Here is an 18,057-nt window from a genome sequence, read left to right on the forward strand (position 1 = left end):
AAAAATGCGTGGGGGTGATAAATGAAACAAGATTGGCAAAATACTGATGACTGTTGAAACTGAGTGATGAGTACACGTGTTTGTTATACCATTCTATCTTGTATGTTTCCTAAGATTTACATAATGTTTTAAAAACTAAACAACCACTATAAAAATTCCATTAATAAACAAATGCTTTCTTAAAAAACGAAAACCCTACGTAGGTTCTGACAACACCTGAACAAAGAAGAATGAAGAATCAAACTCAGAAAAAACAAAAACGAAGAAGCGAAAGACTAGTGTTGCTCCTTATAAGAGGAATCTGGAGGGATGATGGGGAAAATAATATGCTGCTTTCAGTTCTGTTAAGTTTCAAGTGAGAAAAACAAGTAGGGAAGTCCAACAGACAGCTAAGGAAAAGGGACTGGCAGTCAGTTACAGAAGTGAACTTGGGAAGAAATTCACATACCCGTCTCAGGTGAAATGAGCAGAGTAAGGGGGGGGGGTGCTAAGAGCAGGGCGTATTTAACAGAATGTATCAGTGGTAACTGTGCTTAGAAGATAAACCGCCTAAGGGAATACATAGAGAAGGTTCAGAATGAGCCTTGTGATACAACCAGAGAAGAGAAGGAACACAAAACTGCAAAGATTAAAAAACAATCTAAAAAAAAGAGGGCTTAGGAGGAAAAAGTGTCAAGGAAGCCAAAAGGAGACCTATCTAGATTGGGGAGAGGGTGGGTACAAATAAAGCCAAAAATTAATAAGGAAGTCAAAAGGGGAAACAATTTCATATACACCTAGCAAGAAATATATGAAATCTCCATAAGGGGTATCCTCTGCCCGTGAAATTCTATCATCTCTCAACATGTACCGTTTGGGAAATGTGACAAAACACATGGATTTATCAGCACCTTTAAATACAAGGCAGAATAGGCACATATTTTCCTCCACTCTAATAGACAGTTAAGAGTATTATGAGAAGACAAAAGTGAGTTAGATGAAAAGAAATAAATGATCTTATAGTTTCTACAAATTAAGAACATGACAAATCGTTATTATGTATTTTTTCTAAACTGAAGACACAAGAAAACTAACATGAAAATCTTTCCCCATTGTGAAGGCATGGGAAATAACTGCATAAAACTGTCATCCAAGCAGTATTTTTAAAAGGTGAGATATTTCCAAGTTAGACAACTATTTACCATCTCATGCCCACAGAGCAGCTGACAAGTATAGTAAGCAATACTCAACTAAAAAGCACTTTTCCCTTTCCCAAGTGATTTTAAAAGACCTCATGAAGTAAAGCATTTTTAAGCCTCTAAGGTTTTATGGTGCAAACGTATTTCATGTCAGAGGCATATCACTTATTACCCTTAGGACGCAGAAGCTAGGTGATGTCAGTACTCTTACAGACATGCCATTTGCAGCAACATACCCATATTTATTTCAAAGGGGATTTTTCTGCACTTGTGTTTCTTTTTTAAAAACAGGGCTTCCCTGGTGGCGCAGTGGTTGAGAGTCCGCCTGCTGATGCAGGGGACGCGGGTTCGTGCCCTGGTCCGGGAAGATCCCACGTGCCGCGGAGCGGCTGGACCCGGAGCGGCTGGACCCGTGAGCCATGGCTGCTGAGCCTGCGCGTCCGGAGCCTGTGCTCCGCAATGGGAGAGGCCACAGCAGTGAGAGGCCCGCGTAGCGTAAAAAAACAAAACAAAAACACAAAACAAGGACAAATGGACAAAAAAGTCATCCAAAAAGAAACCACATAAGGAATTGTGAAGGTAACAAATTAAAGGCTATTAATCTGATAAAGACCTTATGTAAAAGACTGTGCTTCTTTTTACATATTGCTTCTCTCTTTGTGTTCTAGGAAGAGGTGTTTTTGTTTGTTGATTTGTTTCACTTTCCCCATCCCATTTGAGGGTCAAAGTTATCAGGAGAAAGGTAATTTAAATGGCAAACAACAGAAAGTCCATATCTATTTATCAAAACTTGAAGCACAGACTGGGAGATGTACTTAGAAGTTAAATGGTCATATCTAGCGAATGTTAAATATGCTTGCCCACGAGGTCAAACACCCTGTAACAAGGCCTGATCCTCATGAAACCACAAGTTTCCTTTGGGTGAAAATCACAGCACTGCCCTAAAACCAAAGATTCAACTCAAGGGCTAATGAAAGATTAATAATCATTTTCTTGGGTACTGCCCTTTTCTTTTTGTTTATCTGTGCCCATAGTCTGTTAAAACAGAGCTACAGTATTGTAAACGTTGACTACACTAATTTGTAAAGCAATAAATCCTACACTCTGGCTATTCATGAACCACTGAAACACCTATATTAGACAATACGAGACACTCAGAAACGGTGCCAAGTGCAGATACTCTAACCACTCAGAGATCAAATTCTACTTAGATTTGAGGTTTATTATAATTAATGAAGGGAGATTCTGAAAAGATTCCAAGATACCCATTGTAAGAGTTTATTAGAGTACTGCCGCTCCCAAATTAAAATTTTAGGGTTATCTACAAAGCAAGAGTTCCATGTTACCTGACAGTCTGTTCATAATAGCATTTCCTTACTGATATGAAACAATTTATTCTGGTAAAAAAGGTACAGGCAACTGAACGACTATGTCTACACAGAATCTAGGCTGCTCTTATAAAACAATGCTGCAAACATTATTTCACTAACAGCTAGCTTTACAGCATAAGAGAAGCAGTGTCTGCTAACTTCATCCATAAGCTTGAACCAAAGTTACAGTAAAGGATAAAAACAGCTAAATGTATACATGGGCGGACCTCATTTTATTGCACTTTGCAGATACTGCAGTCTTTACAAATTCAAAGTTTGTGGCAACCCTGCATTGTCAGATGATGATAAGCATTTTTTAGCAATACAGTATTTTTTTTTTTTTTTTTTGCGGTACGCGGGCCTCTCACTGTTGTGGCCTCTCCCGTTGCAGAGCACAGGCTCCGGACGCGCAGGCCCTGCGGCCATGGCTCACGGGCCCAGCCGCTCTGCGGCATGTGGGATCCTCCCAGACCAGGGCACGAACCCGTGTCCCCTGCATTGGCAAGCAGACTCTCAACCACTGCACCACCAGGGAAGCCCCAGCAATACAGTATTTTAAAATTAAGGTATGTAGACTATTTTTTTAGACATAATACTATTGCACATTTAATAGACTACAGTATAGTATAGACATAACTTTTATATGCACTGAAAAAATAACAACAAAAAAATTCATGACACTTCATCGCAGTGGTCTGGAACTGAAGTGCACTATCTTTGTGGTATGTCTGTACAGGCTTTTTACCAAGTTTTCAACTCTGGGAAAATTTCTAGCCTCATCTTTCTGCAGACTTAAGCAACTTTCAAACTTTATCCATTTAGAAAATCTTCACCACAATTTTCTAAAGGCACAACCTTACCTACCCTGAGATTAGAACACAGAGGGGCCTTTTAACCCATTGTTTGTGTGTGGTCACTAGTATTCAGATGAAGCCTCCAGGGCAGTAGAGTAGGTTTGCCAAATGCATAGCAAATTTTTCTAGGCTATAAAAGCTTGACGAAGACCAACTTCGTCTAAACAGAGAATCACTTCTCACTCAAACCTAGTTTACCTGCTTACCTCCCATGATGTACTGGCAAGTGTTTGCGATGGATTCCATGACTTCCTTCCACAAAAGCATTGGGCGGCTTATGGTACACTGAGGCCAAAGAACCAATGTGGCAGATGAGCTCATCCAACAGAGTTGGCTCAATAAGATCTGTCTCCTCAGAGATCAGTGGCTTCTCGGACAAGACTACTTCTTTGGCTGTGACAGGATCAGTTGAGAGAAGGCGCCAATAAATATAGCCCCGGTCTCGAAGGTCAGGGTTATCAGAATCCTAATGAAAAGACAATGGCAAGAAGGTTTAAATGTAACCTTTCTCCATACAGAAAGCCAAACTGCTGGATTTATTATCAAGGCAATGCTGAAGTGGTTTACACAGAGCTGGCCGTTAAGAAGATATTTAGACTCAATATATTGTTAATAGAGTCATAATTCTGTAATCTCTAATGTTTCCAAGAATTTAAATATAAATTGAAGTGGGTTAGTTCTAAGACTCAAATTCAAAATGAAGTTGGGAAAAGGAAAATAAAGTTTAAGCCAGTAAAAATCAACTGCTTACGATGGCCTCAGGACATAAAAATAATGTTTTTAACTGCTTTAATATTAGCAGGATTATTCATGAAACACATCTTACATATATTTCACCCATACCTTCTTTCTTCATTCAAATATTTATTAAGTATCTCCTATGGAGACACTGGCTAGGCCCTGGAAATAAAGAGACAACAACACAGTGCCTGACTTCAATGAGCTCAAAGAATATTAATTATTACAATATAGTATGAGAGGTACTATTACCTAAATAATAAAAAAAAACTGTTAAAGAGAGCACATAACTAAGTGCTTCTAAAAGGGGTGACACTTGAATTTAGTGGTCTCATTTTTTTTTTGTGGCTGTTTAAAAATAATTTTATACATGGTCATGGCTAAGAAAAATTTATTATCAATGACACATCACAATTTAGAAATGTATAATATAAAAATAAGGCTCCCCCATCATCCAACCCTACCCCACCTTAACTCCCCATCCCCAAAATAGCCATATTAACAGTGCACTATATATCTTACCGGAGAACTCCCACACATACATATATTTATTTTATACAAAACCATTTCATAGTATATATACTGCTCCTCAAGCTGCTTTCCATATTGGCACATACAGCTGCCATTTTCCACTGTATATGCAGCACTGCATCATTATTTACTAGTGTCCTATTGATGAACATTTAGGCTGTTGCCTCTTTCTCCCTCCTTCCTACTATTTATTTTTGCAATCATTACAAAGTGGCAATAAATATCCTGGTATCCACCTCTCAGAATGTCTATATAGTGGCATTCATTTACGCATGAATTGTTCCAGTGGTATCATGTTATTAAAGGCAACAATCAGTCCCATTTCAATTTCTGTATTTAAAACACATACAAAAATATTTTCTTTAAACTAGGCCAGGGTTTTCCCCATGAGTTTCTACATAAGCAGATGAACTGGTTTATAATTTAGCCATTTAAGGCATGTATCATTCAACTCAATATCAGAAGTGACCCTGATGGTTTTATATATATTTTCTTAATCATGTATTATTTAATTTGCACTCAAAATGAAGTGCTGGTTAAAAACAAAAATGTATAAAGAACATTGAGATACAAGTTAATACAGTATAAAAATGGTAAATTTTACCTCAAGATAATCTTTATCACATTCATAGGTTGCATTATTCTAATAGAAATGCACATATACATGTATTATTCATATCAAAATGTTTGTAGTATTTGAAATGTACTATCCAATCTAAATGTTTGTAGTATTTGAAATGTACTATCCAATCTAAATGAGTTTGTTTTGTTGCTTGTTGGGAGGGGGGCTAATTTGCTCCTGAGGAAGTGTTTATAAATAGCAGCCTGAAATCTCCTCACTTAGATTTTCATTTGGAAACAAAGCGTGAATATTATGAAACATAAACAAGTTGAGTTTTTAAAAAAGCAGAATACAAGTTTCTCCAAGTATCACATTAGGAAAGCAATCCCCTGCCCAGCTTTTATTGCTATTTAAATTAAAAGTTAAATTTTAATCTGTATATTCAGTCCCCAAAGCATGTGATTTAAAATTTGTAGACTATGCTTTTTATTACACAATGAACACTACACATCACTTAACTAGGAAAACTTAATTTGCCTTTATATAGTGGTAAAGTTGTTAAACATATTAAAATAAACTCCATAATACAGCTTAATAATATACTTATCAAAATAATTTTTTTTTACTTCAAACTATTTCTCTCATATAGCTGGTACATATTTAACCAAATGGCTAAAAAAAAAAAAGATTCCTGTGGGGATTCACAAAATATATACTTCCATGAAAATAGCTTGAGTCCCCCCACAAACTCAAAACACTGCAACAGGACAAACTTCTGGAGACAGAATCACTGGATCAACGGGTATACGTACTGTAAATCTTAACACTGACTTAAAAATTTAGTCCTATGAGAAATGAGAAAATGAGTGCAAATTTTCCAGGACTAGAAGTGAAGACTGGGCAAGGATCTCCACTGTCCAAACTCAGTTATCCTGAGGGGTGATCTGTTAGGACTACTATCAGCTGGCCTTCACTGCCTCACTAATTCACATGGAGACCACAATAAATCAGGCCCAGTCAAGGCTAATGACAAGAAAATAGAAACTTTTTATGATTTTAAGGTGCCATTATGTGTTTGGTGACTCAGAAAATTTGGTTTCGGATCTACTGTACTGCTAGTCAGATAAGCCCCCGTAAGGATCTCGAGAAAATAGTGTATTTCCCAAAATGTGAGAGCTTCCAAAACAATTCTTACCAGGCAAGCTCTGAAACAGTAATTCTTAAACTATAATGTGCATCAACATTTTAACACACCAGGAAAGCCACTCAAAGTGCAGATTCCAGACTTTCTGATTCATTATGTCAGAAGTGCGGCCCAGGAACTTTTATTTTTAACAAGCAGCATAGGTGATTTTGATGATGACGGTCTCTAGTTCACAGATGGAAAAACTAAGGTGAAGACTTCTTTTCCATGTACTAAAAATAGTAATTACTAAAGTTTGGACACTTCTATGAGTATTCTTTACTAATTCCTCTAAAACTATCAAAGCGAAAAGACAAATCTTTGAAATAAAGCCATGGATTCAAGGGTTGGTTTTCTTTTCCCCTAATAATATATATATATATATATATATATATATATATATATATAGTTTTTTTTTTCCTAACCTGTTGACCTCTAGTCATTTAACTGGGGTGTTTAGACACGTTTAACGTACTTATTGATATGGTTAGGTTTGGAACTGCTGTCATTTCTTTTTTATTTGTCTTATCTGTTCTCTGCTCCCCTTTTATTCTTTTTTCTTTATTGTTGTTGTTTTTATAAATTTATTTATTTTTTGGTGCATTGGGTGTTCGTTGTTGGGTCTTCATTGCTGCGCGTGGGCTTTCTCTAGTTGCCGCGAGCAGGGGCTACTCTTCGTTGCGGTGCGCGGGCTTCTCATTGCGGTGGCTTCTCCCATCGCAGAGCTTGGGCTCTAGGCGCATGGGCTTCAGTAGTTGTGGCACGTGGGCTCAGTAGTTGTGGCACGTGGGCTCAGTAGTTGTGGCACGTGGGCTCAGTAGTTGTGGCCCACGGGTTCCAGAGCACAGGCTCAGCAGTTGTGGCGCCTGGGCTTCGTTGCTCCGCGGCATGTGGGATCCTCGCTCGAGCCCGTGTGCCCTGCATTGGCAGGCGGACTCTCAACCACTGCACCACCAGGAAAGTCCCATAACATTTCTAATCATACCACCATTTTATTTAAAATTAGAAGCACAAAGATTTCACATATACTTCACTGAATTCTCAGCATAGATAAACAATAGGATTAAGTCTACTATAAAGACAGAACAGTAGTGTGACAGAGAAATTTGCCCAGTCACGTCCTGAACCAGGGGATGTAGCAGAAACAGAACCCCACCACCCAATTCAAACTAACGTAACTCAGCAGATCATGCTGCCCCCAACTTAAAAATTTATGGCTGGGAACATAAATATTAAATTAGGTTCTTATTTCACGAACTTGAGAAAAAAATTCCAGAGGAAAATTCCAGTGGAAAAGACTTATATAAATGTGCTTACTCTATTATGCTAATGCCTCAGATTTCATTAACTGGACAGAAAAGGCAAGTCTAGAGAAACTGTTTATTAATTATTTATAGCCAAATATGAAATAATCATCCACAATAATCTTAAAACCTCTAAATTCACTTATTTATACTGGCTTATGCACAACAATGCTTCAGGCAGGCAAGACAGGAAATGCATATTCTCAAAAGTCATTCTCAACTTTCAGACTTGAGAAGCAGCATTAACAGAGTAGAAAAGGGCAAAGACTCTGGAGCCAGGCTACTTGGGTTTGAGTCCTAGTTCCACCCCATACTAACTGGGCCGGCCTCTCTATGTCTCAGTTTCCTCACCTATAAAATGGGAAGAGTAACAGTATTATTAACCCTTACTGAAAGCCTGGCACATAGTAAGCACTATACAGATGACTGTTGTTACTAAGATTCTCTACTAGTCCTTGTACAGAAAATCTAGAATTAGGAACGTCTGATGGTTTATTTATACCCTGCCCTGTTCTAGAAATGGATTTAGCAAATCTTATAAAATACATCTAAGGCTAGAGAACATAAATTAGAAGCAAAGGCAGAAAAATGCAAGCCACGATGACCTACACATTTTCTACGGGAGATCCTTAAATCTGATTCTAAGGTTTCAAACATCTGATATGAAAAACAAGTCTAGTCAGATAAGCCATTCAGAGGGGCAGTTAATTACACACTAATGCATAAGAGAATCCAAAACTGGTTAGGAATTTTTTTATGGGATTTCATAGAGAAAAAAATATATAATGGAATAAATACTTTGATAACAGACCTAAAGAGGATAGTTTCTCATGACAACCCTTACTACAGGATGATGATATTAGTGTAATTCAGTAAAAACAATTCTAATAAGGGTCAAATACAATGCAGTCTAGACCCCCAGCTCTCTACTAATCTGGCTTGATTCAGTGGTAAATTTCAACATCTATAAGAACATAGGGAATCCCCCCTAAACACTTTATCTCAGGCAAATACTGTAATAAGAGTAAGTTTGAACTCTGACGAGAACCTAAAACACAGCTCTCCTATGCTGCCTGTTAAATACAGAGGCCTTAAGAGACAATGGAGATGAAGGCAGGGTTCAGAACTTGTGAATACAATAGATATCTACCAAAGACACTCACTTGATTATGAGGCTAGCCGTATCTATTCAGAAGTGAGTAGACAGTATTTCCCTGGTCGCACAGTGGTTAAGAATCTGCCTGCCAATGCAGGGGACACAGGTTCGAGCCCTGGTCTGGGAAAATCCCACATGTCACGGAGCAACTAAGCCCGTGTGCCACAACTACTGAAGCCCACGTGCCACAACTACTGGAGCCCGTGCTCCGCAACAAGAGAAGCCACTGCAATGAGAAGCCTGTGCACCACAACAAAGAGTAGCCCCTACTCGCTGCAACTAGAAAAAGCCCGTATGCAGCCAAAAGTAAATAAATAAATAATTAAATTTAAAAAGGGAGTAGAGAAGGAGCAAAGCCAAAATTCTTTTTACAAAATTGTTCTAACTCCATCTTAACAGAGATACAAATGGGTAATAAAGGGTCTAGACTAGGAAATCTAGAATGCTCAATATAGATAATATTAATTGCTTTGCTTCAGGCAAAAGGAAGTTTTAGAAAAAACACTTCAAAGAGCTCTAACAAATAAATTTTAAAAGATGTAAAATTAATAATAGGAAAGGTGTATCTATTTTCCAAGGTGGATGAATGTCAAGTGGCCTCTCAGCAGTTAAGATGATTTTGACTATTCCACACATACATAAACACAGAATCTTCAATTTGGCTGAGGCATGAATCTGTCACACAATGTAAGCCGAGACAGTCTCTTACCTGCCGAGTGATTCTAGGTCACCACCCAGCACTCCCATCTCTACATTTTCTCTTTCCTTATTTTCTACTTCTTGTGGTAACTTTCATGGAGAGCCAAATATTGCTGATGCTTTCAAATGTGGCCGTCAGGGGAGAGTTAAAACTTGGGATACTTTAATAAACAGAAATCCCATGATTCTTGAAGAAAATGAGATTTCTGAGAAAGCTAAGAGCCTGTATAAATAGGTATTTATCCGTGTTCAGAGAGTTTTCTGAAGTGTTAGTACATAGGCCTCATTAAAGTCAAGTTTACTATATTACCATCTAGAATAAACACAAGACTTCTTTGAATCTGGTTAATTTATACAGAGCTCTTTCTTTCATAAAGGAGAGAGGCTCCAGGGCCTGTAGCAAAAGACAGAAATGAACTTCAAGGCCCTAAGATGAAGTCAAATACATGGCTAATTTAATGGCAATCACCCTACGGAGTCTGTAATAAGCACTACATGATTAAGAAGGGGCAATTTCTATTCAAAATGGCCCCCTGTAGATGACCTATTAAACACTAACGCAAAAATTAACGTCTAACCTAAACTACTTTGATCCAGAAGATGACCAATTTCTGCTCTTAGTGCCAAGACATGCCTCATCAGTGATGGGACAACCTCCCAGTCCACTTTTCATGGACAGATGGTGAGCCATGGCCTGCCCTTGACTCCACATACTCATATGGACGCTTCTTCACACTAACCATAATGGGGTCAAGTGAAGGTTTAGAGACTTGGGGAAATAGCACATTAAAAAGTTCATTCATAATTTGTTGGAGAAATGGAGAAGACTGAGAGGTACAAGGGGTGGAGTGGGACACCTCTATTTTCTGTGAAGTAAATTTTCTGACATCCTTTAACTCAACTACTGTTGGTCAACTGCTCCTTAAAAGATAATCAAGCGATAATTCTCAGAAATGCTTACTTGCATCAGTAATCAGACAAGACAATTAATTTTTAGTTTCAAGTCTTCTTCACATTTGAGTTCATTGATTGTAAAACATCTGTACTTGAATCAAGTGTCAGAAAGTAGCCTTTGACTCTAACAGTTTTCTTGGCTGTATTTTTTTCAGACTTGTAGAGCATATTCTATAAACAACTTATTTAATAATGTTGTCTGCTTTATAGTATTCCATTAAGTATTCAAATGCCTTATCTGCCCGTCAAACTTCTTTTCCTTAAAATGGATTCCTGGCATTTCTAAAATTAAATACTGTCAGAGGAAAGAAGAACTTTGCATTTATCAAGTACCAAATGATGCGCTTTGACCACTTAACAGATGATGTATTGGCAACTATTCAAGGTTCACATTTGTGGTCTCAGTTTGGAACTGGTTTTCAAGAAGTGTACTAAGTGCACACCCCAACCGTACTAATTAATTACAGGATTTACCATACTTAGTCCTCCAATTGTGCTCATTATTGATATGAAATCAAGCTCCCCAGAGCAAAAAAAAAAAAAAAAGGAAAGATGACAGCTCAGAACTAGGTTAAAGAACTATAAAAGAGTTCAGATGCTGTTAATATAAAACTATAAAGAGATGAAAGAGGAAAATGGTAAATTGAATATCTGAATCAGATTCCATGTGTAAACACACATCATAACTCTTGACAGCCTGCTAAAGCCAGCCTGTTCTCAAATCTAATTAAGAACATTACTGGATCATGACGGACTGATCATTATACTAGTTACGTCAGAAAAAGTAACTACTTTGATTTCTGTGTATCCAGCTGGTTGCCACATTCCTGAAATCAGAACCCTCCCTAAAAGGACCAAAAATACTAAATAATTAAGGAAGCAGCATTACCACTTTAAAATTACTTAAAGAGAAAGGCAACTTATCTAGAACGCAGAATAGCACACGAGATATTTGTCAAAGCATTTACCATCTCTACAGGGTACTTTCATCTGAAAACTGAAATTAAGTCCCCCAGAAGGAGATACTGTGAGACTGAATGTCATTTTCACAAAGTCATGTCCTTCATTAACACTAAAGAGTCTAAGTTCAATTTTCATGAATTATCATTAAAACTGGAGTCAGTCAATTCATTTAGAAGCCATACAACCAGTTCTAATTCAGCAGAGTATGTAAAAGAGGCACTGTTTTTTTTTTAACAGAATCTAAAGACTGCACTCCTTCCGTTTAAAATCTCTGCAAATGAACCTTCTTGGAAGAAGTTTCACAATTTCCTAGAATTTAAAACAAGACAAATCAACTCCATGCTTTTTTCAGACTTCTTACCTGTGTTGCCAAACTCAAGACCTGCTGTACCAGCTCCTGCGTTTCTGATGGTTTCTTGAGAAACAGCTTCACTATGGCAGTAAGCAGAGTGAGCTGTACCTAAGCAAATGTAATTTAATAGGTAAAGTGAAAGACATTTGCATTATTCCACATCATGAATTCCAAAGTGATATTTTCCCAAATATGACTATGAGGTCTTTCTGATTTTGATTAAGAAACAAAGGTTAAAACTCAGCCAATATCCACAATAGTCAAAGGTTTTCATCAACTGAAAACGCACTAGCCTCCTATCTCCAAATTGCATTTTTTGGCATCAAAAACTGCTGGTTTGTTTCTGGCCCAGATAATCACCTGTATTTCTTAAAGTACATGCTAACATACTGATGGCAATAAAACTGGTTCCTGACCAAATTCTTTATTATTTACTTCCACCAAAAGCTACAACTTCCAGGTAATTAGGGAATCATTTATCATACTGAGGCAAGCGCCAAGACAGTAGAATTATGCCAGATCACGACCAGTTAAGAGTGGCATGCTAGGGCTTCCCTGGTGGCGCAGTGGTTAAGAATCCGCCTGCCAATGCAGGGGACACGGGTTTGAGCCCTGGTCCAGGAAGATCCCACGTGCCGCAGAGCAACTAAGCCCATGCGCCACAATTACTGAAGCCTGCGTGCCTAGAGTCTGTGCTCCGCAACAAGAGAAGCCACCACTATGAGAAGCCCTCGCACCACAATGAAGAGTGGCCCCCGCTCGCGGCAACTAGAGAAAGCCCATGCACAGCAACAGAAGACCCAATGCAGCCAAAAATAAATAAATGAAACAAATCTATTAAAAACAAAAAAAAGAATAAAATTTTAAAAATAATAACTAAAAAAAAAAGAGTCGCCTGCCGAACCATGAAACTACTGGCTGGTATATGTTCCTTGTAGGGCCTATTAAAATTCCTATGATAGATTACACACATGAACTTCAATTTGCAGTGAGTACAAATGCCGGGGAAAAAGCTTTAATAATTTATCTGCTTCTGTGGGCCTTTGACTCGAAGGTCTCTCAGTTTTGGTAGAAGACAGACAGAAGATGGGAAGGAGTCTAACCATCCACAAAGAACCTTTTCAAACTGCACATGCCAGCTTTCACCCCAGACAAAAACCCAGCTGCAACTGAGCCACAACCATTACTAACAGCAATGGGTAATCATCTTTAGGTGACAGAAAATGAAAAAGTAATAACTACTGCTCTAAGTCAGTAGTTGTCAAAGTGTGGTTCTGGACCAGCAGCAGCAATAGCATCACCACCCTCAACCTTGTAAGAAATGAACATGCTTAGGCCCATCTCAGACCTACTGACTCAGGAACTCTAGGGGTGGGGCCCAGCAACCTGTCCTTTAACGCAGGTTAAACACCAGTGCTTAGGTGCTTCTAAGGCTCATTAAAGTTGAGAACCACTGTCTAAATTAGGCAGGCTTGTTCCAACAGAAGTCAGCACAACTGAAAAAGGTCACCCCTTTCTGGGAGAAAAATGTACATACTATATGTGTATATAAATTCACACACATGAAACTGCCTAACCTTTACCTTTCCTGAAATCGTCCCCAAAACATCTAATACAGTAAGATATAGATGGGAACTTACCTGGGTGCTTTCATCATGAAAACCTTCCAGGAAGCTCTCTAGTAACTCATCTGCATTGTCAATTCTTTCAGCATATTCTCCCACAATCCAAATCATAGCTGCTCGAGCGTCTGGCTCATCCAGTGAGTCTAAGTTCTCACACAAAGTGGCAATGATACTTTCATATCTGATATAACAAAATGGACTATGGTTACTGAAGGCAAAACTGAGAAGTATATTTAACAATGAAGCCTAAAAAGCAAAAAACCATGGACAAGGTACCCTAAACCACCACCAAACTACAAAGACTTTTAGCCAAGAGAATGTACAGGCTTTAAAGCCAGAAAATTATAAATGTCTTCAATTTTCCTTCAATTATGTTTTAATAACTAGACCATAAATCTTTGTAAAAGCTTATCAGATATTCTTTTCACAAGGAAAAACTAACCTATGGTTTAAGACAATACCACTACATTTCTCACAGTCTTTCTCATAACTAGATCAGAGAATTTTCCTATTACTTCATTTTACCTTCATCATAGAGGATCAGAAATTCCACTTTACTATTAGGAAAATGGAGTCAGACAACAATAGCATCCAGAAACAGTAATTTTGTCTCTTATCCACCTATCTCTGCTTTCTATAGAGATCTTTATGTTCCTTCCTCCCAAGGCACCCACACTAATGACCTGTTTTTCTAAAGAAATAAGCAATTCGAGTATTTATTTTTACAGGTCTATAGCTCTCATTCTTTACCATGTTAAATCCATCTCCTTGGCTAATGTGTTTTTTTTTTTTTCTGCGGTATGCGGGCCTCTCCCGTTGCGGAGCACAGGCTCCGGACGCGCAGGCTCAGCGGCCATGGCTCATGGGCCCAGCCGCTCCACGGCATGTGGGATCTTCCCGGAACGGGGCACAAACCCGTGTCCCCTGCATCGGCAGGCGGACTCTCAACCACTGCGCCACCAGGGAAGCCCAGCTAATGTAGTTTTAAACATCAGAATGAAATTGTATAATAAATGAGATATGGACAACTGAATAATACACTTGTTTGCCCTATTTCCACTGATTAAACCAGGTTCTCGATAATGCTTTCTTAAAATTAAACTATCATAATCCCTCAGTAATACAAACCAGAAATGGACACATTTCTTTACCAAGCATATTAAGATATACACCTCCCCACTTAATCAAGAAGTTTAGAAACCCAACCCTCCTCTTTCCTGGGAGAGTGGTAAAAGTATATGATCCTTTTTCCAAAAATACCATTTCTAGAATTCAAAAAAAAAATATATATATATATATATACAGTATATATAATGCTTAATAAACCACTACCTTATTAAAATATTTCCTCTAATTCTGAGTCCACCACTAAGCTAACTAACTGTAAGTCACTTCATTTCACATTATCTTTAATGATAATCAGAAGCCTTAGCACAGTTCATCTCTATGATTATAAGGTAAAATGAGATTTAGGATGCTTATAAGATCTGCTCTTATTTCACTCTTTCAGATTCCTTAATTGTTTGCCTTCAAAAGCAAATCTGAAGAAGTATTTTTGTTTCATAACTAAGAGGCCTCAATGTGAAAATTTTTATGGAGTGAAAATGTAGATTTTGTATATCTTAATGGAAGCAGCTACAATACTTCAGAAAAGGCCTGAAACTCTGACAGTTTATTGTTGCATGTTCTATAATTTTCTACAAGTACTAGGTAACATACTAAGTGAGTAGTGAAGCTGTCACCTCCCTGGCTTTTACAGTAAGGTGACCATATAATTTATTATTCAAACTGAGACGTTTCTGAGAGTGAAAAGGGGCACAATTATTAATTATGCCTGGTAAGAGGCATAAAATGGATTATGCCCAGACAACGTGGAACATATGGGTATCCTTATTTAATAGTAACTTCATCACCAAAGAATCTGGCTAACTTTAATGTATGCCAATTGACAATGCATATTCAGACAGAGCTTCAATTCTTCTAAAAGTGATAAAGCAGAGTGAAAAATCAGATTTTAATCATTGTGCTAACCAACTTATATGTTTCTGATTTTTAATAAAGTATTCAATTATGACCAGTTACTTTACAAAGACTAATTCTTACCTAGCCAACCTCAAAGTGCCTTACTTAAACATTTCCTAAATGATCTAAGGAAGAGGGGCAGAAGTATCTGGACGTACTTGTTGGGATATTTGCGGAAGATATCCCTGATGACAACAATCGCCTCTTGGACCACATAATTTACTTTGGTTTGGATGAGATCAAGCAATGTGCTTACACAGCGCTCTGCAGATTGCTGCAAAGAGGAACATAATGAGAAGTCAGATGATCTATCCAATAACACAACCTCAACATAAAAAATATTTTTTTTGGAACATTCAGGTGTATGAACTAAACTAGACTAAAAGATGAGGCACTTAATTTGACCACACTATACTAGAGGCTGGGTTATCTGATGGAGATATACAGAAGTTCTAGATATACTCCAAATTTTACTCATTACAAGAAACAGTTCAAGTGAAAAAAATCATCTTGGATAGCCAGGATGACAGAAATGAGAAGAAAGCATAAGTCAAGGTAGAAGGAAAGAATAAGAATGAAAGAATAAGCCAAGCGAAGAGGTCTTTATCTGCAGTTCATGAATAAGCACAGACAGAAGGCATCTTTAAACCTCTTGAAATGAAACTGCCAAATTTCACTTGTGCACACAAGCATATTTTCCTGGGAGAAGGTTTACAGTTTTCATTATATTTTCAAAGTTCTCTGTGACTCAAAAAACTCTAAGAAAAATTTGCCATCTTCTGGGCTATATAACTGCAAGTCTATGGCCTTAGATAAACTGCAATTTTCCACAGCCTATGTATGGTTCATCTATAAAATAGAATTTAATCTATTAGTCTTTTATTAATGAAGGGAATATGGAAGAATACAAGTGACAAAACTAATGTATTGAAACAATAAGTCATAGTTTTTTTTTTTTTTTTTTTTTTTTTTTTTTTTTTGTGGTATGCGGGCCTCTCACTGTTGTGGCCTCTCTTGTTGCAGAGCACAGGCTCCGGACGCGCAGGCTCAGCGGCCATGGCTCACGGGCCCAGCCGCTCTGCGGCATGTGGGATCTTCCCGGACCGGGGCACAAACCTGTGTCCCCTGCATCGGCAGGCAGACTCTCAACCACTGCGCCACCAGGGAAGCCCTAAGTCATAGTTTTTAAAAGGGTTCCAGAAGAGAGATCCTAAAAACCAAGGACTGATTTATCATATATTACAATGTATTATGATGGGTCATTCCATTATATGCCTCCTGATAAGATGCAATAGGAAATTCACAGCAGCATCTAAGAGGTATTCTTGCCAAAAACACTGAATATTACCAAGCCTCTAGATTTAATTTTCTAAAGGGGATGAAGGAATGAGATAAACAACATCACTAAAATACTATCAGCCAAATCTAGATTCTGCAAAATTCTACAAGCCTAATGAGCTAGTCCTTTCAATAAATGGCACCCAAATAAATAAGTAACGACTTAAGAGACATATTAACCAAATGCAATGTATAGCTAGCTCTTGTTTAGATTTTGATTTGAACAAGGCAACTGTTCTAATAAGATCATATCTGAGATCTGCATTAAAATATAACAGTAACCCACTCCCTTGAAGGGGGAGGGAGAGGGAGATCAAATGGGGACAGCAATGTGTTGATGTTTGTTCAAGATGGATGGTGGGTATATGAGAGCTCATTAATTAATTTTACCTTAGTGTATACCTAAAAATTTCTGTAATAAAATCTTTTAAAGGTACTATAATTTAAACCATTTCAAGCAATATAACGAAAACAAAATTGCATCTTGAGGTTATTTATATGAGGTCATATATATGATGATTCTGTTCTCTTTTATTATTGTAGTTTTCCCATTTTTGAATTCTATTTTATTCATTTTCAACTAGTTATTTCCTGTGCTGTTATTACAACAGCAAAACAGTTGGGAAATATAAAAGCTATGATAAATTATAAAGCATGTAAGGGTTAAATTATCAAATTAGATAGTACAAATAAAGTACTCAGCATTAAGGCTTGATAGAAAGCTAACATTTACTGAACCCTTAGTTTCATTATTATAATAAAGATAAACAAAAGGCCATCTCCCATGATTCATCAATATTCAAAAACAATTAAGTCTAGGATAGTAATTTTCAAGCAAATTGTCATCTCACCTATATTGCTTTTGATTAAATTTTAAAAACACCATTAAAGCGGTATGGCAGAGGAACAAAAGTAAATATCCAATCATTGTATATACAAAGTAAGTCCAGAAACAGAGAAAGGCATACAGACATGTAAAATTTAGTATATGATAAAGGCAACATTTCATAACAGTAAGGAAAGGATGAATTGTTCTGGTGTTTGATCCCCACACTCTTATCTTTAACCAAACCATTGCCATTAAAGTAGAAAATAAAAGTGAATTTTATATAACTTTGAAGTGAAACACACTTTTCTAGGTGATCCACTAAAGATATCATTGGGAGAGGGACTTCCCTGGTGGCTCGGTGGTTAAGAATCCACCTGCCAATGCAGGGGACACGGGTTC

General features: G+C 37.5%; 1 protein-coding gene across 10 annotated transcripts in view; it reads right to left on the reverse strand.

Moving 5' to 3' along the window:
• AP2B1 (adaptor related protein complex 2 subunit beta 1) overlaps nt 1-18,057 on the reverse strand; it is a 124,781-nt gene that overhangs the window by 61,825 nt on the left and 44,899 nt on the right. For 8 of the 10 annotated variants that reach the window (XM_032616610.1, XM_032616605.1, XM_032616611.1 and 5 more), the window contains 4 exons: nt 15,650-15,765; nt 13,485-13,650; nt 11,854-11,952; nt 3,609-3,868 (listed from right to left, as the gene is read on the reverse strand). In XM_032616610.1, coding sequence (XP_032472501.1) covers nt 3,609-3,868; nt 11,854-11,952; nt 13,485-13,650; nt 15,650-15,765 — 641 coding nt within the window. The remainder of the gene's footprint in view (nt 1-3,608; nt 3,869-11,853; nt 11,953-13,484; nt 13,651-15,649; nt 15,766-18,057) is intronic. The other 2 variants (XM_032616612.1, XM_032616614.1) reach the window with 2 other exon arrangements.

Source organism: Phocoena sinus, chromosome 20 (genome assembly GCF_008692025.1).
Source record: "Phocoena sinus isolate mPhoSin1 chromosome 20, mPhoSin1.pri, whole genome shotgun sequence".
NCBI classification, from domain to species: domain Eukaryota; kingdom Metazoa; phylum Chordata; class Mammalia; order Artiodactyla; family Phocoenidae; genus Phocoena; species Phocoena sinus.